Source organism: Hippopotamus amphibius, chromosome 10 (assembly GCF_030028045.1).
Source record: "Hippopotamus amphibius kiboko isolate mHipAmp2 chromosome 10, mHipAmp2.hap2, whole genome shotgun sequence".
Classification (NCBI taxonomy): domain Eukaryota; kingdom Metazoa; phylum Chordata; class Mammalia; order Artiodactyla; family Hippopotamidae; genus Hippopotamus; species Hippopotamus amphibius.
Window position 1 is genome coordinate 30,680,256 of NC_080195.1, and position 24,419 is coordinate 30,704,674.

General features: G+C 33.7%; 1 protein-coding gene across 1 annotated transcript in view; it reads right to left on the reverse strand.

The window, feature by feature from the left end:
- The window catches only part of ADAM2 (ADAM metallopeptidase domain 2), an 84,109-nt gene that overhangs the window by 41,149 nt on the left and 18,541 nt on the right, over positions 1-24,419 (reverse strand). The window contains exons 6-10 of the mRNA XM_057697534.1: positions 20,982-21,150; positions 16,450-16,506; positions 4,009-4,080; positions 3,419-3,585; positions 2,304-2,385 (exon numbers count right to left, since the gene is read on the reverse strand). Of these exons, the coding sequence (XP_057553517.1) occupies positions 2,304-2,385; positions 3,419-3,585; positions 4,009-4,080; positions 16,450-16,506; positions 20,982-21,150 (547 nt within the window). The remainder of the gene's footprint in view (positions 1-2,303; positions 2,386-3,418; positions 3,586-4,008; positions 4,081-16,449; positions 16,507-20,981; positions 21,151-24,419) is intronic.

A 24,419-nucleotide genomic window follows, 5' to 3' on the forward strand; every position in this document is an offset into this window, starting at 1 on the left:
CCAGCTATTTTCATTTTAAGGTAACAGCAAAATTTAGCAACATTTATTCACTTTAGTTTTCATAATCCTTGTGGCTTTTCATAAATATAAGTAATTTCTACAAATATATTCTAGATGCTAGTCTTTTGTTTGGTCAATCTTTTGAGGACTTAGGCGCCTGAGAGTATTTTTATTGTCCTTATGTTTGAATGAATTTTTTTTTTTAGATATGAATCATGCCTTCAAAGTACTTTTAGTACTAGCTCAATATCTCAATATTTGAAGAATAAAGTCTTTTTGCCTCCAGTGTTGCTTCTCTGACTATGGAATGTCTTCACTGTTACTTTTTTTTAGAAACATAACAATTTTCCTTTGATATTTTCATTTCATTGTTGTTATGCATTTTTAATCTCTTCTTTTTTGGCTTTCAGGGTGTCCTTTTCATCAGACAACCCACTTTTCTCCCCTCCTGCCAGGAATCATGGGGTGACTCCAGGAGGGATTTCTGGTGTAGGCACCTTGTTGATCTGGTAGTGGCTGGAGACAGTGTGCTGTGACTGTCATTCTGTGAAATTATCTCCATTTTTTCTTTAGAAGTGTTCTTTTGACTTTAAAATTTTTACCTCCATTACTTCAGTCATTCATGTCTCAATTTTATCTTTAACTTTTCTGATGTCTTCTGAGAGAGGTCCTAATCCTGGTTTTCCCATTTGGTAAATTATCTCCATATGTATCAATGGTACCCCTCATTCAATTTATTATAATTATTATATTATCCATATCTAATGTTTCCAACTAAGTTCTTTTCTACGATATTGTACACTTTTTCTTTGTTTGTTTCAAATTCCTGGTCTACAGCTACTCATAGTTCTGCTTCAAGCGGTCCATGTAGTGTGCTTTTATTCTGAGGAAGTTTAATACCCAGGACCTCTTATAGTCCACGAACTGAGGTCAACAGGTAATGTGTCTGGCAGTATGTAATGTATAAAACTCGTGATGCCAAGACCTAATTTGTGTCTGTTCTTGTGAGTGAACTTGCGTCAGGACAGATAAATGGATGAACCCAAAGGCAAAGAGCTGCAGACAGCAAAAATCTCCTGCTGATTATATTTACTTGCTTCTACTCATCCCCAAAACTACTTGGGTTGTGGTTTCACCCATAAACTTTTAGGAAGAAGCAGCGACAGGAGGATGTGGTTCGTAGATTTTATTCCGCAGCTCTGGGGATTAGGTAGGGAGGGTGGTGGATATTTAAATACCCGAGGACAGAGCTTCAACTGTTTTCTTCAACATTACATTCACATGAACATCAGCTGCTGCTAAGTTTTCCAGTGAAGGTTAGGCAGTGATTACCCCAGTGAAGTGTGGAGAATAAGAAAGAATACTAGAGTGAGTTCTTCTCTGATTGCTCCATTCAGTACAGAGACCACTGCCTTCTCTTTTCCAGGAAACAAGGAGATTTCCCTCCACTTGGTAACTAAGCCTGCTCCGTGTGAAAGTCTTAAGATTTCTCAGTGTTGCTTGTGACTGGGTAAATCAGCCAAGTTCTAGCTTTTGAGACTAGGTAATTATTTGACCATAAAAGGTGAACCATATTTTCATGAATTATGAATTTTAAAGATGAAATTTATGTCTCCATTTCATTGATGCATCTTCTTATATCTTCATTTAACTTGTTCACTTAAACAAGAGTGCATTGCCTTCCTCAATCTCCGAATTACTTTGTACAAACACACAAAAAATTTAAAAAGGCAAGTTTTATACTTCAGAATAACCAAAGCATTATAAAATAGGAGCAAAAACATACCATTTTAAGCACACCAAGATTTCCTACTAAGATAAAAATGTCAATTACTGCATTTGATTCTGTTACTCTTCACCTATGTCCCAGGAAGCATTTTGAGGCAATTGACAAATAGTTTCAAAAGCTTTATTTTAACCTGGTTCATAATTAAATTAGCTACACAATGAAGACAGTGCTAAAATCTAAGCTTGAAATTAAAATTAAGTATTAAATATTGAGCATATGAAAAATTTATGAGCATCTTATAAGATTATAAAATAGATCACTACCCTAACTTTCTAAAAGAGGATAATTTGAACTCACAAGAGGAAAATTGTAAAGATTTTATATGTATTAAGTTAAATGAGGACCTCTTATGGTTCACACATCTCTGTCAGCAGCAGGAAAAAAGATGTCTAGAATCATTATGCAAATTTTAAAATACTTAGCCATAATAAAAGACAGAAATAGTTAATTGTATATTAATCTAAATAGCATCCTATGAATACATCTTAGCCAAGTAAGTTAAACCATACCGTACCAGGACAACACCTCCTCCGTGATACTTATCACACATCCTCCCTTGAAAGGTTGCACCAACATAATTTGGTTTTTCTCTGTAACTTAAGTTTAAGAAAGAAGCATAATCATAAAGTTTTGTAAAATTAAACACAATTAATATTAAATTGACCAAATACTTTTGCTTTGCATACATATATAACAAACTCAGAGATATTTCCACTTAACACTGGGGTAACAAAGCACAGAAAGGGACTAAATGTGTCTGCTGATCTTGAAAATAGTAAAATGGATTTAAAAAACAAATAATAAAAAGTGTATTATCACATGGATTTTAAGAAAACAATGAAGATTCTTTTTTATGTACTTTTTAAAAAATTATACTGATTCCTATAATGTGAACATAATAAACATAAATAAAATTCCTTAAAATTAGAAAGCTAAGGCAATGCAGTTGACAAATGGGCAGAGTAAGAAGCTTGTGGGTTGAAGTCTCTCCGTAATCAGAAAGAATTAGCCTGCCCTAGCCATGCAAATGCATGCATATTTGTAGGACAAAAAATAATTTAAAAGATTATAGTTTATAATTATATATATGATTTTTACATAATACGATGATATATAATATATATAGGTCCTGAACACTGATAAGAGGAAAACAGAGATTATTAAATAGAAAGGGAGGCTTATATTTTTAAAAGTGCAGCTCACTGTGAATATAGTATGTCAGAGATATTGAAAAGTACAGTAGTGGTTCCATTTCATCAGTATTTTGTTTTTATTTTATGGAAATAAAGCATAAAAAGAAGGCCAAGTTACTATATTCATAGAATTCAGGTATATTTCTTTAGATAGATATTGTTACTATTTTACGTATATTTAATGGCAGGTTATATACTCAAGGTAAGAAGCCATCGTCATAAGATTGAAGTGAGTTTTAGCTATAAGCCAATAAATAGAATAATTGATAATAATAATTCAGTATAAAACCTGTGTTGTGAAAAATAATATTCACAGGATGTATATTAAAAAAAATACAAGATTTTTTTCCCTAAGGGCCTTCCAACTGTCAGAAATCAGGTCAAATTACATATGCTTTCTAACGTATAAGACTTAGTAATGCCAAGATATACTTACACAAGTAAAAATGCCACATCATGTGGACGCAAAACAAGATAAGATCGTTTCCATTTTAAAAACCTTTGTAATAATTCATTAGCATCTCCAGTTACTGGGATTTTATTTTCATCTATCCAAAGCTCTAATGAAGATAGAATTATTGTAATATTAAATGAATTAAAAATCTAAAATAGAAGACATAAAGAAAATATCTTCAAACTACATGGTTTAAGTAGATTTGGGTACTTATCTTCAAAAATAAACACTATACTGACGTAAATATTAAAACCTAAACTGTAAATCTGGATTGGATCTTATAAATTCTATTAGCAAGTAATAAATATCACTAATAAAACAAGTAATAAGTAACATTTTGATATGCTTGTACTTAAGCCAGCCCATTGCCAAGCGCTTTATTTAATTGAATCCTTACAAAACCCTAACTAGGTATTTACAATTATTATTACCCCAATTAAACAGTTAGAAAACTGAAACTTAAAATGGTTATATATTTGCCCTCTTTCACACAATATGTGTATTCAGGCAGGGTCATAAAAAAAAAGTCTGAGAATTGTTTAACACAAACAAATGCAAAAGCAAACACTTACAGCATTGGTTAATCCAATCAACTGGAAAATTTTTTGAGTGACAACAGTCGTATCAGAACCCATATGATTATACTGAAAAAGATAATTAACTTTTAGATCTAAATATATATTGCTTAATATTTAATGATGGTTATTATGTTTAAAATTTAAAAGTATGAATTAAGAAATTATTTAAATTACCAACTTAGTTTTTAAACATTATTTATTATTATAGACACAACATGATATATTTTGAGTGTGAAAAATGAAAAATATAAAAAAATACAAAAAGACACTACAGACTCTTACGCAAATAAGAGAAGAAACCCTTCCAAACACGTTTTATGAGGCCAGCATTATCCTAATATCAAAACCAGACAAAAACAGCCCCCAAAAAGAAAATTACAGGCCAGTGTTCCTGATGAACATAGATGGAAAATTCCTCAAGAGAATATTGGCAATGCAAATTCAACAGCACACTAAAAGGATCACACACCATGATCAAGTGGTGTTTAATCCAAGGATGCAAGAATAGTTCAATTTCTGTGAATCAATCAATGTGATACACCACGTTAACAAAATGAAGAATAAAAAGTATCATATGATGATTTCAATAGATGCAGAAAAAACATTTGATAAAATTCAACCTCCTTTCAGGATAAAAACTCTCAACAACATGAGTGTAGAGGGAAGGTGTCTCAACATAAAGGCCACAGCCAATATCACACTCAACAGCGTAAAGCTGAAAACTTTCCCTCTAAGACTAAGAACAAGAGAAGGATACCTACTATAGGCACTTTTATCTAGCATAGTATAGAAAGTCCTAGTCAGAGCAATTAGGCAAGAAAAAGAAATAAAAGATATTCAAATCGGCAAAAAAGAAGTAAAACTGTCACTATTTGCAGGTGACATATATAGAAAACCATAAAGACTCTACCAAAAAAGTTTTGGAACTAAAAAAAATTCACCAAAGTTGCAGGGTAAAAAACCAATATGCGAAAATCTGTTATATTTCTTTATAATAATAACAAACTATCAGAAAGAGAAATTAAGAAAACAATTCCATTTACAACTGCATCAAAAGAATAAAATACCTAGAATGAATTTAACCAAGGAGATGAAAGATCTTTACACTGAAATCTATATTACATTGATGAAAGAAACTGAAGAAGACACAAATGAGTGGAAAGTTATTCCATGCTCATAAATTAGAATAATTAATATCATTAAAATGTTCACACTACCCAAAGCAATACAGATTCAATGTATCCTTATCAAAATTTCAATGACATTTTTCAAAGACCTAAAATTTGTATAGAACTACAAAAGACCCTGAGTAGCCAAAGCAAATGGGAGAAAGAACAAAGCTGGAGACATCATGTTCCCTGATTTCAAACTATAGTAGAAAGCACTGTGGCTGGTATTGTCATAAAAATAGACACATAATAGAGAGCTCAGGAATAAACTCACACATTATGGTGGGTTAAGTAATTTACAACAAATGAGCCAAGAATATATGAGGGTGAGTCAAAAATTATATGCACTCTGGCTGTAGAATTTATTTTAATTAACTTTTAGAAAAGACAAATACCTCATTTTTCGACATAATCTTCTTGCTTTTCAATACACTTTGTCCATCTGTCAACAAGCTTTCGTATCCCCTCATTAAAAAGTGTTTCAGGCTGAGCTGTGAGCCACGAATGTACTGCTGTCCTCACGTCTTCATGTGGACAGATCTGGCTTCTTCATGATGGCTAACACTTGTGTGACCCTTCTGAACTTCTCTATCCATTCATACACACTTCTGTGCAACAAAACACTTTCTCCATACTGCACACAAAGTCTTCAATAAATAATGGCACCAGGTACACCCTCAGACCACAAAAAATGAATCACCACACACTGCTCTTCTTTCGTGCAAATCACAAGTGGGGCATCCATTTTTGCTTGCACCGCAGTTATGAATGAACTGATGTAACACATTCACACCTGCACAGCAGTGACTGGGGAGACAGTAGCCTTGAACGAAAAGTGCTGATAATACAGTGCGGCCAAAAAAGATTTAATATAACCGGAGTGTGGATAATTTTTGACTCACCCTTGTACAATGGGGAAAGGACAATCCCTTTAATAAATAATGTTGGGAAAACTGGACAACACATGCAAAAGAATGAAACTGGACTAGTATCTTACAACATACACAAAAGATAATTCAAAATGTATTAAAGACTTGCATGCAAGACCTGAAACTGTAAAACACTTAGAAGAAAACACTGATATGCTCCTTCATGTTGGGTGGATAAGGAACAAAGCACGAATATTTTTTAATATTCAAAGTTTTCTCACAAGTTGACAAGAAGGCAAACAACCATTAATAAAATGAGCAAAAGGATTAAGTTGTCAGTTCAGTGGAAAGCAAATACTAGTGGCCAGTAAACATTAAATGATGTTTAATTTAATTCTCAGTTAAGGAATGGAAGTTAAAATTACGATGAGATATAATTTTTACCCACTGGCTGACAAAAATTAAGGAGAAATATAAAACTAATGGTTGGCAAGTATGAGAGGAAAATACTACTTTCAGTTTTTTAACTTGGAGATGTGAAAAGTTACCACCATTTTATAAAGCAATGAACAATATCTATTAAAATTAAACTACCTATATATCCTTTGACTCATCATCCCTACTCCTGGTGACCTACTTTCCCAGAGATTAAATTCCCAAGATATAAGAACTCATGACTAAGAATAATTCATGTAGCATTATTTATAGTGATAAAGCAAAAATTAAAAAACTGGAAACAAAGTGAATACACACCAAGAATAGAGTAAATGAATAAATTAAGTTATATAAATACAATGGTATGCTGTGCTGTCCTTAAAAAAATGAATTAGCTATTCAATTGATTTGAAAGACCTCCCACCAAAAAAAAAATGAGTATATTAAATAATCCAAGCAAACATCAGAGACTGACAGACTTGATTAAGGAAAAAACAAAATTAAATATAAATAGTTACAGAAGGGTGGTCCAGTGGTTAAAACTCCGTGCTTTCACTGAAGGGAGCATGGCTTTGATCCCTGGTTGGGGAACTAAGATCCTGCATGCTGCACAGCAGGCCAAAAAAATTGTTACAGAAGACACAGTATCTTTTCAAAGATACAAATAACTTGAAAGTAAAAGTATTGAAAGGATATACCATACAAACAGAGATGGCAAGAAATCTGGGATGTCTATCAGGAAGACATAAAGTTATAAACATTACATGCATCTAGAACTGAGCCTAAAAATTATACAAAATACAAGATGCACAAGTGAAGGGAGAAATAGAAAATTCAGTAATAATGTTTGGAGATTTAAATATACAATTTCAGTAGTAGAATAACTGGTCAAAAACTCAACACAGATATAGAAGACTGAAAGTAAACCATAAACCAACAGATATTTATAGAATATTCCACCCCAAACAACACAACATGCTGTCTCAAGTGCTCATGGAATATGATCTAGAAATAGACCATATACTACATTATAGAATAAGTTTAAATTGAGTTAAAACAATTAAAAAATACAAAGTATGTTCTCTGACCATAAGAATTAAATAAAAAACAACAGAAAGAAATTTGAGAAATTCAACGTATGTGGAAAGTAATCAATTACAAATAACCAACAATCAAAGAAGAAATCACAGGGGAAATTAGAAAATAACTATAATGCAACATAGTAAAATTTATGGTATTCAGCTAAAGCAGTGCTCAGAAGGCAATTTATAGGAAATAGCTATATTAAAAAAAAGAAGCACCATCTCAAGTAATTAATTTCCACTTAGGAAATTAGTTAAAGAAGAGCAAATACAAAGAACTCAAGGAAGGAAATGGAAGAAATTAATAAAAATCAGAGCAAAATGATTGAAACATGAATATAAAAAACAACATGTATTAACAAAACAAAAATTATTAATTCAGGATAAAAGAAAGGCTACAGCCACTAACCACAGCAAAATAACTAGGCTTATAAGTGAACACTGTGAGCAATAATGTGGCAACAGTTTAGGTAACTTGGATGAAACGAATGATTTCTTGTGATAAACAGATAATGAAGCTGACTCAAGAAGAAACAGAATACATAACATGCAAAAAGATTAAATATGCATTTTCAAAATTCCCCCAAAGAAAAATCTAGTTCTAAAAGGCTTTATTGGTGAATTATATCAAACATTTAGAGAAGAATTAACACCAATTTGTCACAAATTCTCTTCTAAAATCAGAGGGAACCCATTTCTATTCATTCAATAAGGTCAGCATTATTCTGATATGAAAACCAGAAAAGGCATAACAAGAAAATAAAAGTCCAAAGCAAACTACATTCCTCATGAACATAAATATATAAAACCTAATCAGAATACTAACCAATTTATGCAACACATAAAAAGGGTTATACACTATGACCAAGTGGGATTTATCCCAGAAACACAAGGTTGGATTAATGTCTAAAAACCAATAGCTGTATTTCAAAATATTATAGAATAAGCAACATAATGAACAAAACCCACATGATTCTTTCAACAGACATAAAAGAAGCATTTGACTAAATAAAACACCTATTCATGATAAAAAAAAAAAAAAGAAAACAACTCAATAAACTAGAGATAGATGAGAACACCCTCAATCTGATAAAGGACATCTATTAAAAACCCGCAGATAGCATCACACTTAAAGGTGAAAGAATGAGTGTTATTCCTCTTAGATCAGGAAGAAGATAAGGATATCTGTTCTCATTGCTATTATCTCAGCTTTCACTGGAGCCTCTAGACTAAACACTTTTTCAAGGAAAAGAAACAAGAGGCACCTGTACAGAAAAGAAAGAAGTCAAACACTATTAACAGACAAAAAGGTGTGTACATAGAAAACTCCTAAGAAAAGCACTAAAAAACAGCACTAATACGTGATTTCAGCAAAGTTGAGGATACAAGATCAACATACAAAAATCAATTGCATTTTCATACATGAGTAATAAACAATCCAAAATTAAATCAAGAAAATAAATCCATTTACAATAGTATCAAAAAATGATAGTATGCCAAAAAATACATTTAACAAAAGAAGTACAAAACAGGCACTGAAAACTACAAAACACTGTTGAAAGAAAGTAAAGAAGATACAAATAAATGGAAAGTCATCCTGTGTTCATGGATTGGAAGACCTAATATTGTTAAGATGGCAATAATTTCCAAATTGATCTATAGAAATAATATAATCCTTATTAAAATTCCAGCTGTATTTATTTTGCAGGAATTGGCAAGTTTACCTTATTATGTATGTGAAAATGAAAGGGATCCAGAATGTCTGCAGCAATTTTAAATAAGAAGAACAAAGTTGGAAGGCTCATGCTCCTTAATCTGAAACTAACTACAAAGCTGTAATGATCAAAGCAGTGTGCTTCCAGCATTGGATTAGAGTTACAGATCAATAAAACAACAATTTCTAGAAATAAATTCTAACACTTATGGTCAGTCGATATTTGAAGGAAGCAAGAACATTAAACGGAGAAAGACTGATGTTTTCAAAATGTTAAATGTTATACTTCAGATGACACCACCAAAAAAATGAAAAGATAACCCGCAGAATGGATAAAAATATTTGCAAATCATATATTGGATAAGGGTCTAGCATCCACAATATATAAAGAATACTTAATTACAACAATAAAAAGACAACCCAATGAAATATGTGGAAAGAATTTAAATAGATATTTCTCCAAATAAAATACACTAATAACTAATAACAAAATGCAAATATTCTCAACATTATTATACTATAGAGAATGCAAATGAAAAGCACAGTGAGAAACTAATTTACACCCACCAGGACGGCTAAAGTCCAAAAGACAGAGAATAATAAAGAGTTGAGAATTTGGAGAAATTGGAACTCATACATCTGTTCATTGCTGGTGCAATATATAATGGTGAAAATTGTTTGTTAGGATCTCAAAATGTGAAACATAGAGTTACCATACAACTCAGCAATTCTCACCTTTTTGCCTCTACCCAATAGAAATAAACACTTATGTCCATACAAAAACTTGTATAATAACATTATTATGGTACAAATATCATTGGAAAGCAGAGGTAAGACATGTCAGCTGAGACACCCTGTGGACCAGCCAACTCTAAGCAAAATCAGTAGCTTACTAATGGTACATAAGTGAGACCAGTCCAACACAAGGAAATCTTAATGAGGTCAGAGGACATTTAACAACTGTGAGCTAAATAAATAGTTGTTCTTTTAAGCCACTAAATTTTGGAGTAGTTTGTTAAGGAGAAACAAAAAGTGTCTCAGCAATCTATAAATGATTACAACAGGGAATAGAAGTAATAAGAATATATGAAAATATCGAATTTTCAAAAACAGTAAAATAAAATACCTAGCAAATGTGTGAAACCTATAAGAAGAAAAGTTCACAAACTACAGGTGGATTAAAAAATTAATTACAGGGAAGTGGTGAATTAATGAGGGCTGCAAAACCCTTCCATAATAAGCAGTGATAAAACAAGACAAAAAGGTCAAAAACATTTCAAGATTCTGAAAATTGACCAAGGGCATTAAAAATGAGAAATATAAATTAAAGAAAAACTATTAATTCTATGGTAAGAAAAGTGGGAATCTGACATTTCATGTGCGGCTGTCCCCATCCACCTATCAAGTTGTGTTGTGTGGTAATTCTGCCATGGTAGGTCAAGCCATAAAATCTAGACGCTTCCCTATAAGAGGATGATAACTCGGTTTGGTGCAGAGTGGGGCAAAACCACATGCCCAGATATACTGTCAAAAACAACAGTGGTCCCTGAGGCAAATGAATATTGAAGGGCATCATCACAGGTAAGCTTAGGATGCGATACCGGTTATTTCAAGCAACAGACCAGAAGACGAGCCAGAAATCTAACGTGGAGTTGGGGCGAATGCAGCAGCCATAATGGGTCTTGACACCCTTCCGTAGATCCTTGATAGTCTGGAATATTCCATTCGTACACAAGGTAATAGTCATGCTTAGGAGAGACTGGAAGGGGTCCAAGATACTGATAAGTTTGTGGCTGAACTTGAAACATAACTCACTACCTGAGGAGATGTGAGAAAGTCTTGTAAAAATCAAAACCTACCTGACTTGAAAATCGCTTGAGAATTGGATACTTTCCCTAACCCTCAGACAAATCCATATGCAAAGGGCAGAAGCCTTAAACTACTTCAAATGTTGGAGCATAGCCTCTGACAATCATTGGCTGACCATTAAGATATATTCACCCAAGGTCAACCACTAAAAATTCTGGCTTAAAAAGAGAAACAAGAATTTAAAGAATAGTAAGGAGAGACATCAGTGATGTCACACTGCTAGGGGAACAGAAACTTCAGAATTGGAGACAGAATCTATAAAATTACCTCAACAAGGTGTTAAACATTTAAACAAGCAAAGAAAGAAGAAAAACAGCACCAACAAATCATTGCCATAGGAGTTTTCAGAATCCAGAGTTGCTAAAATATTACACAAAATGTCTAATTTTCTACAAGAGTATGACATGCACAGAAAAATAAAACAATGTTATCCACATATCTTAAAATGCAGTCATCAGAAACTATAAGGTAGGCTTTATAGGATTTAGTACACAAAACTGTAAAGCAACTACTATAAACATGGAACTGAAAGGTACCATGTTTAAAGAAGCATAGGAATGATGACATTAACTCATAAAAAAGTGTCAGTAAAGAATATAAACTATACATTATAATATATAGCATGGTGATTATGGCTAATAATACTGCACCAAATACCTGGATGTTGCTGAGAGTAAATCTTAAATGTGCTCACCACAAAAGAGAAGTGAAAATTGATTATGTGGTGGGATGGAGGTGGTAGCCAATACTACAGTGGTAATCATTTTGTAACTTATAAGTGTATCAAATCAACAATACATTAAACTTATACAGTTATGTGTCAGTTATATCTCAATAAAGGTGGGTGAAACAGAAAAACCAAATAATAAGGTTATAATAAAGAACTAAATAGATACTTGAGTTGAAAAATATAATAACTAAAATTATATAAGCTCACTAGCAGAAAGAATAAATGAAAATAATAATGTATCAATAGAAATTATTCAACATAAAGAACAGAAAGGAAAAAACAAGAAAGAAGTAAAGTGAACAGAATCTCAGACACCTGTTTGACTCCATCAAGCAAATACACATTTAGGAGGGTGAGTCAAAAATTATCCACACCCTGGCTGTAGAAATCCTAATTTTTACTCACACTCATGCATCATGAGAGTCTTAGGAGGAGACGAGAGATAAAAATGAGCAAAAAAACCTAAAACTAAACAAAACAAAAACAAACATACAAACAAAAAACAAACCAAAAAAATTGAGTAAATAATAGCTAAAAACTCCCCAAACAATGAAAATCACTAATCTATGCATTACTTAGGCTCCACAAACTTCAAGTGAGATAAAATCAAAGACAATCACACATAGACACATTGTAGTTAAGTTACTGGGCAACAGCCACAAGGAGAAAATCTTTAAACTGAGAAGGAAAAAGGGTATATCACCTACAGGAGAGGCACAACAAGGTTCAGAGCTGACTTCTCAACAGAATCAATGGAAACCAGGTGGGGTTATGAATTCAAAGTGCTAATACAAAATACTCTTAATCAAGAATTCTATACCCAGCAAAACTATTCTTCATAAGCAAAGGCAACAGAAAGCCATTCTCAAATTTTAATGAGAGAGAGAGAGAGAGAGAGAGAGAGAGAGGAAGAGAGAAAGTGATAGTAGAGCTGCTTTGCTAGGAATAATAGGGAAAGAAATGATAATAATAGGAAATTCTCAGGTTGAAAAGAGATGACACAAAACAATAACTCTTATCTACATAAGTATAATAAAGAACATTGGCACTAGCAATTACAAAGAATAAAGCATAATAGATATCTTGTCTTTTTCTTCTTTAAAATCAGTTTTAAAAACACAAAAGACAATAATTTATCTTTTTTTGTTGTTTTTTGGCCACACGGCTTGCTGGATTTTAGTTCCCCAACCAGGGATTGAACCCAGGGCCACGGCACTGAAATCCCACATCCTAACTACTGTACCATCAGGGAATTCCCACAAAAGACAATAATTTAAATGTCTATCTATATTGTGAAGACTTCTGTTTCAGATAAGGTGGTATAAACTCATCTCTCCCTGTTCCTCCAAGCTGAGCAAAACTATAAAAAAAAAAACCTGAAATAATATAACCAAAAAATCTTAGGAAGTCTCTAAAAGGTGGAAATAAGAAGGTACCTGCACAGGTATGCTGGGAATGAAAGAACAACATAGCTTCTCAGCAATTCCCAAACCCTATGCAGTGGCAAAAATGTAGCCCAGGTAGAAATGGAATGAGAAAGTCATTAACACTATGGTGTCTAGAGTAGTAACCTCTGTGCCACAGCGTGGAGCTTCTCATGAACCAGCTTGCGACAACAGGTGGCCTGAATCAGGAAACACCCATTTGGTCCTGTTGGCAGTATCAGCAGGGAATAAGTGAAATTCTAAACAAAAGTAGCTCCACCCCCCACCCCCCCCCCCCCAGGCTTGATGTCTCCTGTACCTACCTAGAAACACCAGGCAGAATGACTCTGGGAAGTAACTCCCACCCCTACAAAGAGTACTGGAGTCCCACTGACAGTGGGTGGACCAGGGAGACACTTTCCACCTGCCCAGGCCCACTATGTATAATCTTCCACTCGCAATAGGAGAACTGGGGAAGGTCCTTCCACTCCTGCAGGCAGGTCAGGAAAGTATCACTGGGACCCACAGAAACAGCAACTGCACCAAGAAGACCAAAATAGCATTATGAAGGCTCTGAGAACTTTTGTCGTTGAATTCAACCCATATACCTTGGTCAAGACTTAGGTGCTACAACTAAGGAGTATGAATGAACAAATAAAAGATTTAAGTAGGATGCAGAATTGCATAATATAACAGTCAAAATTTCCAGAAAGCAACTGAAAACCATCTGCCATACCAAGAACCATGGAAGTCACAACTTGAGGGAGAAAAGTCAATCATTAACATGTCAACACCAAAATGCATCATTTGTTAGAATTATCTGACAAAGATTTTAAAGCAACCTTTGTAAAGTTATGACAACAAATAACTAAAAATATCCTTCATGGGGAGTGAAGTCAGCAAAAAGGAGAACTAGAAAACACCAAGGCTTCATTTTTCTCTGACAACATCAAAAGACAATCAGAAAATGGCTGAAATAACCTCATCAGAGCCTCCAGAAAAACCTCTGGAAAACATTCAAAAGGATACAGCAACCAAGCAAATGCCCAGTCAAGAAAAACCATCTTGAAAACAACAGGAAATTTTGTGGTGTTTTTACTCCCCTATGCCCTAGTCCCTCCCCAGTGTGGCATGGTTTAATCTGGAGGAAATGGTAGCCCACTTCCCAATTCCCTCCCTTATACCAGGTGGAACAGAGAAGACCTTACTTGCAGTGTTCTAACCTGTCTGGAAGGTGCCTGAATGGCTGTTTTCCGTGTCACCTAACTCAGTTTTCAGGTAGCAAAAAGGAGTGGTCACTGTTTGTTAAAGCTTCAAAGGGACGACAGACCTGCAAATACTTGGGGCAAGAGATTACAGGTGGAGATACACAGCTATAAGGCCCTGAAGAGAAGCTGGTGTAAGACTTTCAGGAAATTGAGATATTCAAAAGCAGTCATGTATATGATGAATTTAAAAAGGAATCCCACAGGGCTCAGGCAAGACATAAGGTCAGAGAGACCTGAGAACATCTTAAACTTTCACCCCAGCTGACCTATAGACTGAGAGGTAGCACAGCTAATCATGAAAGACTTCCCTGACACAGAGGCATTCTGCAAAAATGGCAAGAGGTGGTTATTTTGTCAAATGCTGAATTTTCAACAAAAATCTCAAGGTGTCTTAGTCAGTTTGGGCTGCTAAAACAAAAACACTATAGACTGGGTGCTCAAATGACAAACATTTATTTCTCATGGTTGTGGAGTCTGAGAAGTTTAAAGATTAAAGCTCCAGCATACCCTGTGTCTGATGTCCCTGGTTCAAAGATGGCCATCTTGCCATCTTCTTGCTATGCCCTCACATGGTAGAAGAGGTGAGGGAGCTCTCTGGCCTCTATTTTATAGGGGCACTAATCCCATTCATGAGGGCTCCACCTTCATTACCTAAGCCACTCCCAAAGGCTCCATTCCACTTCCAAATACCATCACTATTGCATTAGTATAAATTTTAGAGGAACAGAAGTATTCAGTCTATATTACAGGCGAAAAGAAGAAGAAGAAGAAAAAAAAGCATGGCCCAAAGGAAGGAAATAAATTGGCAGAAAGCATTCCTGAGGATGTGGAGATTTACTAGACAAACAACTGTCTAAAATATGCTCAAAGAGATAAAGGAATACAAAAAGAATTAAGGGAAGTCAGGAAAATGATATATGAATAAAATGAGAATATCAACAAAGATATAGAAATTACAAAAAGAAATCAAACAGAAATCCTGGTATTGAAAAATTCAAGAACTGAATTGAAAACTGAATAGCAGGATTCAACAGCAGATTTAAAGGGGCAGAAGAAAGAATCAGTAGACTTGAGAATAGGGTAATTGAAATTATTGAGACTGAGAACCAGAAAGAAAAGAAAAAGAGGGACTTGTGGGATAACATTATGCAAAACAATATATGAATTAAGAGAATCTAAGAAGAAGAAGAGAGATTGTTTAAAGACATAATGGCCAAAAGCTTGCCAAATCCGATGAAACACATGAACAGACAAATCCAGGAAGCCTAACAAATTCTAAGAAGGATAAAGCCAAAGAGACCCACACCAAGACACATTATATTCAAACTGTCAAAAGCTAAAGACAAAGAGAATATTCATATTTAAGGCAGAAAGAAAAAAATAACCACATAAAAGTGGTTATAATAAGATTACTAGCTAACTTCTAAGTAAAAACTTCAGATGCCAGAAGACAATGGGATGGCAAGGCATATAGTAAAGTTAAATACATATTAACAAGGTAAAGAAGCCAATCTGTAAGGCTACACACTGCACATTTCAACTATGCAATGTTCTGAAAAAGGCAAAATTATGGAGACAGTAAAAAGATCAAACGTTGCTAGACATTACGGGTATGGCAATGACAAATAAAAATTACTAAGAAACTATTCTATGGGTAACAGATGTTTTAATTTACATTAATTATATAAAATTAAAAAATAAACAGAGATTTGATTTCCAATTTACTACTGATACTAGTAATTTAAATTCATTAGAGTAGAGATAAAGCAAAAATTATCATTTATTGTCTTGTGTTAAAAATTTATTCGAACACTTTTTATAACCTCCACTGCTAATATAAATTAACATAAGACAAATAAATGAAAGTATACATACCAAATTTTTTTCAATTACAACATGCACTTCTATATACTGAGAGAAGTCTGCAAGTGGCTGAAAAAAAATCACAAACTTTAGGTCAAAATTGGAGAATTACTTTAATATTTAATATGACTATTTCACAAGTTCAATGTTGAAAATTCAATTTTCTATATGAAAATAGAAATCTTTTTCAGAATATTGCCTTTGTCACATCTTTTGCACCTGATCAATCACTTAATTTACTCAGAAAATAACTTTCCTCTGCCTTCCATTCTCCATTTCTCATTGGTATGGGCTACTTGTATAATTCTCTTCTCTGAGGAAATTCTTCCCTTGACTTGCTCTTATGTGGGTATTTATGTTATTTTAATGACTCCATTATACATCATTGTGTGGTATGATTTTATCTATGACCTTGAAAGAGTAAGGGCACATCTCTGTATTTAGAGGAGTGGGATTTCATCTGAAGGATAAAGCTAATCCTTGTATAAATCACCTCAGAAAAAAAAGGGAGCGAGAGAGAAACAAAATAACTGAGTTTCTTAAACTGTACCATAGACATCTCAGGATGTGGAATCTGGTTATGATGTCATCCACTTAGACTACAGTGGTTAAATTAGGCACAAATGTGAGGCCCAATGGGCTTATGATTTGTGTGACTTACACTCTGCCAATTTACAGGGATAAAGTAAAAACTGTTGTAACTACCATTGATAAAATATTACTTATTTTCACATGAATTTAACCTAAAAGGAATGCGCTAAGGAAAACTTATAAGACAGCCTTTGTGGGCACTTTAAGACTATAGTGTAGATAACTCAAAATAGTTTGTTACTAAAATAGCATACCATCTATAAGCACTGGACAAATACCTAGAAGCAGAAAAGGAGGATCAAATTTCAAAGATTGAGAAAACTTTTACTATGCTTCTTTTAATGTCTGCATCTTTTTTCTTTTTATACTGGTATTTAATCCCTTGAAAGTTCAAAGCTATTGCATTTTAGTTAAACCATTTTCCTTAGCATAAAGAGGAACAATAAACAGGGAAAAACAAATCCGGGATTTAGCAGAGATGAGAAAAATGAAGATTATAGTAATTTAAAGGAAAAAAATGTTAGTAAGGTCAGTAAGACAAATTTAGGGCTGACTGCTCATTCATTTTTCCCCCCCATTTAAAAATTCTCTTTTAAAACCTTGAAGACTTGAGGGTTTTGTTCAAAAAAAATGCAAATGAAATTCTGTTATGGTCGAATTGTTTTATCATTTACACCCAAAAGTAAGCACCAAGTGCTTCATGATAGTTTTGCTTATAGGACTCCATCGTTTCATTTAAGTACCTAAGCAGGAAATGACACTACTTTACTCAAGGATAAAAATAAACATTTATATTGGTTGAGAATGACAAAATATTAATGGTTTGAAGGATTCAAAGATATTTATTTTAACAAAGAAAGAAACAAAGTGTTAGTTGACTTACATTTCCTAAAGTAATCCTTGTTTATTTTCATCTTTGAGATAGAGATTGATGGTACTTAGTTGATAATAATTTATTAATTTATTTACTGGACAATAAGCTTTCATGGAAAAAAGATACGTAGTCCATTTTAGCAAAATAATTAAAAATTTAAGACAAGGGTGCATAAAAGAATGCCAAGATATGTGTATATTGGGAAGGTGGGCAGGTGTTGGGTTTCAGAAGACCTCAAAAGCTATTTTATTTAGTAAAAGAAAGTAGCCAATAAAGAAAACCAATTTCTTGGATATGTGCTATATAAAGTAAACACCAATTGCATGTAAGTTTGGTCAAGTAAACACTAAAGAATTGAATCTAGGTAAGATTAGAGAACACTACTAAATGATCCAATTGCCATATAGTTGGATTAAAGAGTTAAAGTTAAAAGATGTCAAAACTCACTGGTAAGAATATTCAGGGAGTGAGAAGGGACATGAAGATGATGATGGATGATAGATACATGATACAAATAAATAGGTAAGTAGGTAGTCAATGTGTGTGTTTGCCTATTTTGTTTAACTTCGGCAATCACTATGTCCAATGTAAGATCAATAACTCAGAAAAAAATTGGAATGAGAGTGAGAGATCTGTAAATCACAGCAGATAAAGCCATGAAAAAATATACAAGACAGTACACAAGACAAACAAAAACCTGAGATATAACACAGGAAGTATCATTATCTAGAATATGAGTGTATAAAGAAAAGTCAGAGAAAGTGAGATAAAAAGAGAAGCAGGAGAATTTTATCAGAGAGTAAAGTGAGTTGAAAATTCCAGGGAGTTTTTATATTATTTCACCATTAACATGATGCTTAACGGTGGTAGACTGGATCCTTTCCTCTTAAAATTGGTCCAAGACAAGGATATTCTTCTCACCTATTCAGTGCCATGCTAACCAGGGCATTTAGGCAATAAAAGAGAAACTCAAAGGAAGAACATAACCTTTATTCAAGAAGGCATGATCTTGTACATAGAAAACTACAAACAGTCCATTAAAAAACTAATACCCAATTTCAATAAGTTTGCAGAACACAAAATCAGTATACAAAAGCCAATAATTTCCAAGGATGAACAATGAGAAATCCAAATTTGAAATAAAAATTTAAACGTGCAAAAGCATTTAAATAGCAAAATCTGTAGAAGTAAATTTAACATAAAAAGTTTGGCTGACGGCTTGAAGACAACTATACAAAAGATTGTGGAAAATAAAGACAACCTAAAACGAAAAGCTGTTCAATGTTCATGGATAGAAAGCGTTAATATTATTAAGTGGCAATATTTCTCAGTTTAATCTATAGAATCAACACAATCCCAGCTAGCTTTTTTAGGAAACTGAAAATAAGTGAATTTTAAAATTTGGAAATTAGTAGTATCAAGAATAGCCAAAACGATCTTGGAAAAGAACATTACTGAAGGATGTACACTTACTAATTCCAAAACTTATTTCAAAGGTATAGTAGTAACAAAATAGTGTGGCTCTGGCATAAGAACAGACATAAAGATTAATGGAATATTATTGCAAGTGCAGAAATAATCCCTAACATCCATGGTCAACTGATCTTTGAAAAAAAGGGCCATGAAAATTCAGTGAAACAAAGATGAGTCTCTTCAACAAATGGTGCTGGGAAAACTAGATATGCATATGAAAAATGATAAATTTAAAGTCCTCCCTCACTCCATACAAAAATTAAATTAAATTGAATCGTATATTGAAATATAAGAGATTAAAGAATAAAACTTTTAGAGGAAATACAAAATAAATTTTGTAAACCTGGTGTGATGGTTAACTTTATCTGTGAACTTGCCTAGAACACAATGCCCAGATATTTGTTCAAAAATTATTCTGGATGTGTCTGTGAAAATGATTTTGGATCAGATAAACATTTAAATTGGTGGACCTGTGCAGGAGGGAGGGGATATGGGGATATATGTGTAGATGCAGCTGATTCACTTTGTTGCACAGCAAAAACTGGCACAACAGTGTAAAGCAATTATATTCCAATAAACGGCTTAAAATTTTTTTTTTAATTTAAAAGAGTAAATAAATTGGTGGACTTTTAGTGCAGTAGATTACCCTTCATAATATGTATGTACCTGATCAGCTGAAGGCCTTATTAAAACAGAGACTATCTTATAAGCAAGAAAGAATCCTTCCAGCCGACTGCCTTTGGACATGAACACAACTCTTCCCTGGTCTCCAGCCTGCCAGTCTACAGTCCACCCTAAACTCTCTAATTCTCCCTCTGTGTGTGTGTGTGTATTTATATCAAATATATGTGTGTATATACACACACACACACGTATACATACATCCTGTCAGTTTTGTTTCTCTGAAGAAATGTCTGTCCTAAAGGACATCCTTAACTACTGTAGCTGCAGAGTTGAGATGTGTTGAAAACCAAACCCAGAATCTCATTTTGTGAGTGGATGAACTACCACACAAATTGATTTCCACCCTCATGGGGTGTCTACTGGAAGAAAGAAGATCCTGAAAATTGGAATGGGGGTATATGGGAAACTGATGAAGCTGGGGTCATTAAACCTCTAAATTCTGATGAGTCTTCTTTGCCAGTAGAAGCTGTCTCCATCCCTGGAAAAGGATGTAAGGAAAATGTAATGGCCTACCCTGAGGCAGTTGCCTTAAACGACACTGGTGATTCTTCTTAGGACCCTAGATAATTATCTTCAATATTTATGTGAGTGTCACTTATGTTTATTATATCCAAACTTTGACATAATGGATATGGAGAAAGGAGTGCATCTGCAGAAAATGAAAGTCTGGATCACAGGGAAAAATGCCACTAACAGTGGAAAATGCCAGCTTGGAATTATAGAAAACTGAATGACTAGTTTTAAGGCTTACAATATAAGTTACAAAGTTTCTGGTATCTCTCCCCCCACCCCCCACCCCATATATACATATATAGATATAGATATAAGTATATATATAAATGTAAATAATTTATCAGAGAAAATACATTGTTTATATTGCTGCATAGTAATAACCATAAAGTTTACTCAACTGATTACTTACCTCCACACTTTGTATTTTATAGGGCTTTTCTCTTGGCTCAATATCCTTCTCAGCGTATAAAGAAACACCTGCATTCTTATGTTTTACTTGATAAATCACATGTTCAAAACCAACTGAAGGCTCCAAGGGCTCAATTCCATAACTTACATTTTCAAATTGTAGTAAGCCCCTGCAAATTCCAAAAAATAAGTGAATAAATAAAGTAATTCATTTTTCACAAAGTCATTAAAACGACATAATCAGTTTTTTTTAACAGTATGCAGATTATTTTCAGTCTTAGCCTTAGGTGGTGAAGTAGGAAAAAGTTACCAAGTAACCACAAATTTACTGAGTGGAACAGAGTAGTAATGCTATTTGTATTTACCTAGCTATGATTAACACTTCATGGTCTCCACATATGCTAAAAAATCTTAATTCAAGAGAAAAGAAGAGTAAGAGATATTACAAGAGTTTCCATGCTATGCTTTTCTGATGACAGTTTCCCACAATAAGCATGCCTCACTTTAAAACTTAGCAAAGATCAATAAAACTAAAAGCAAGTTATTTGAGAAGAGAAACAAAATTGATAAATCTTCAGCCAGACTCATCAAGAAAAAAAGAGAGAGGACTCAAATCAACACAATTAGAAACGAAAAAGAAGTTAAAACTGACACCACAGAAATACAAAGGATCACAAGAGACTACTACAAGCAACTATGTGCCAATAAAATGAACAACCTAAAAGAAATGGACAGATTCTTGGAAAGATACAACTTTCCAAGCCTGAACCAGAAAGAAACAGAAAACATGAGTAGAACAATCACAAGTACTGAAATTGAAACTGTGATTTTAAAACTTCCAACAAACAAAAGTCCAGGACCAAATGGCTTCACAGGTGAATTCTTCCAAACACTCAGAAAAGAGCTAACACCTATCCTTCTGAAATTATTCCAAAAAATTTCAAAGGAAGGAACGCACCCAAGCTCATTCTATGAGGCCACCATCACCCTGATACCAAAACCAAAGATATCACAAAAAAAGAAAATTACAGGTCAATATCACTGATGAATATAGATGCAAAAATCCTCAACAAAATACTAGCAAACTGAATCCAGCAACACATTAAAAGGATCATACATCCCAGGGACGCAAGGATTCTTTAACATATGTAAATCAATCAGTGTGATACACCACATTAACAAACTGAAGGATAAAAACCATATGATCATCTTAATAGATGAAGAAAAAGCTTTTGACAAAATTTAACACCCATTTGTGGTAAAAACTCTTGAGAAAGTGGGCATAGAGGGAACCTACCTCAACACAATAAGGGCCATATACAACAAACTCACAGCAAATATCATTCTTGACAGTGAAAAACTGAAAGAATTTCCTCTAAGATCAGGAACAAGACAAGGATGTCCACTCTCTCCACTTTTATACAACGTAATATTGGAAGTCCTAGCCACAGCCATCAGCGAAGTAAAAGAAATAAAAGGAATCCAAATTGGAAAAGAAGTTAAACTGTTTGCAGATACTATACATAGAAAATCCTAAAGATTCTAACAGAAAACTGCTAGAGTTCATCAATGAATTTGGTAAAGTTGCAGGATACAAAATTAGTACACAGAAATCTCTTGCATTCCTATACACAAACAATGAAAGATCAGAAAGAGAAATTAAGGAAACAATTCAATTTACCATCACATCGAAAAGAATAAATTACCTAGCAATAAACCTACTTAAGGAGGCAAAAGACCTGAGCTCAGAAAACTATAAGACGCTGATGAAAGAAATCAAAGATGACACAAATAAATACAGAGATATAGCATGTTCTTGGATTGGAAGACTCAATATTGTCAAAATGACTATACTACCCAAAGCAATTTACAGATTCAATGTACTCCCTATCAAATTACCAATGGCATTTTTCATAGAATCAGAACACAAAAATCTACAATTTGTATGGAAACACAAAGGACTCCAAATAGCCAAAGCAATCTTAAAAATGGAGTTGGAGGAATCAGGCTAGCTGACTTCAGACTACACTACAAGCTACAGTAATCAAAACAGTATGGTACTGGCACAATAACAGAAATCTAGATCAATAGAACAGGATAGAAAGTCCAGAGATAAACCCATGCGCCTAAGGTCACCTAATCTAGGACAAAGGAGGCAAGAATATACAATGGAGAAAAGATAGTCTCTTCAATAAGTGGTGCTGGGAAAACTGGACAGCTACACATAGAAGAATAAAAGTAGAACATTTTTAAACACCATACACAAAAATAAACTCCCATACACAAAAATAAACTCAAAATGGATTAAAGACCTAAATGTAAGACCAGATACTATAAAACTCTTTGAGGAAAACAGGTAGAACATTCTCTGACATAAATTGAAGCAAGATCTTTTTTATCCACCTCTTAGAGTAATGAACATAAAAACAAAAATAAACAAATGGGACCTAATTAAACTCAAAAGTTTTTATGCAGCAAAGGAAACCATCAACAAACAAAAAGACAATCCAGAGAATGGGAGAAAGTATTTGCAAATGAAGCAACCGACAAGGAATTAATCTCCAAAATATACAAACAGCTCATACAGCTCAATATCAAAAAACCAAAACAACCCAATCCAAAAATGGGTGGAAGACAGAAATACACAGCTCTCCAAAGAAGACATATAGATGGTCAAGAGGCACATGAAAAGATGCTCAACATTACTAATTATTAGAGAAATGCAACTCAAAATGACAATGAGGTATCACCTCACACTGATAAGAATGGCCATCATCACAAAATCTACAAACAATAAATGCTGGAGAGGGTGTGGAGAAAAGGGAACCCTCCTACACTGTTGGTGGGAATGTAAACTGGTACAGCCACTATAGAAAACAGTTTGGAGGTTCCTTAAAAAACTAAAAATGGAACTACCATATGACCCAGTAATCCCACTGCTGGGCATATACCCAGAGAAAACCATAATCCAAAAAGAAACATGTACCATAATGTTCATTGTAGCACTATTTACAATAGCCAGGACATGGAAGCAACCTAAATGCCCATCAACAGATGAATGGATAAAGAAGATGTGGTACAGATATACAAGGGAACATTACTCAGCCATAAAAACAGAATGAAATAATGCCATTTGCAGTGACATGGATGGACCCAGAGATTGTCATACTAAGTGAAGTAAGTCACATAGAGAAAAAGAAATATCATATGATATCACTTATATGTGGAATCTAAAAAAATGGTACAAATCAACCTATTTACAAAACAAAAATAGAGTCACAGATGTAGAAAGCAAACTTATGGTTACCAATGTAGAGGGGTGTAAATTGACATATGCACACTACTATATATAAAATAGAGAACTAATAAGGACCTACTGTACAGCACAGGGCACTCTATTCAATAGTCTATAGTGACCTATATGGAAACGGAATCTAAA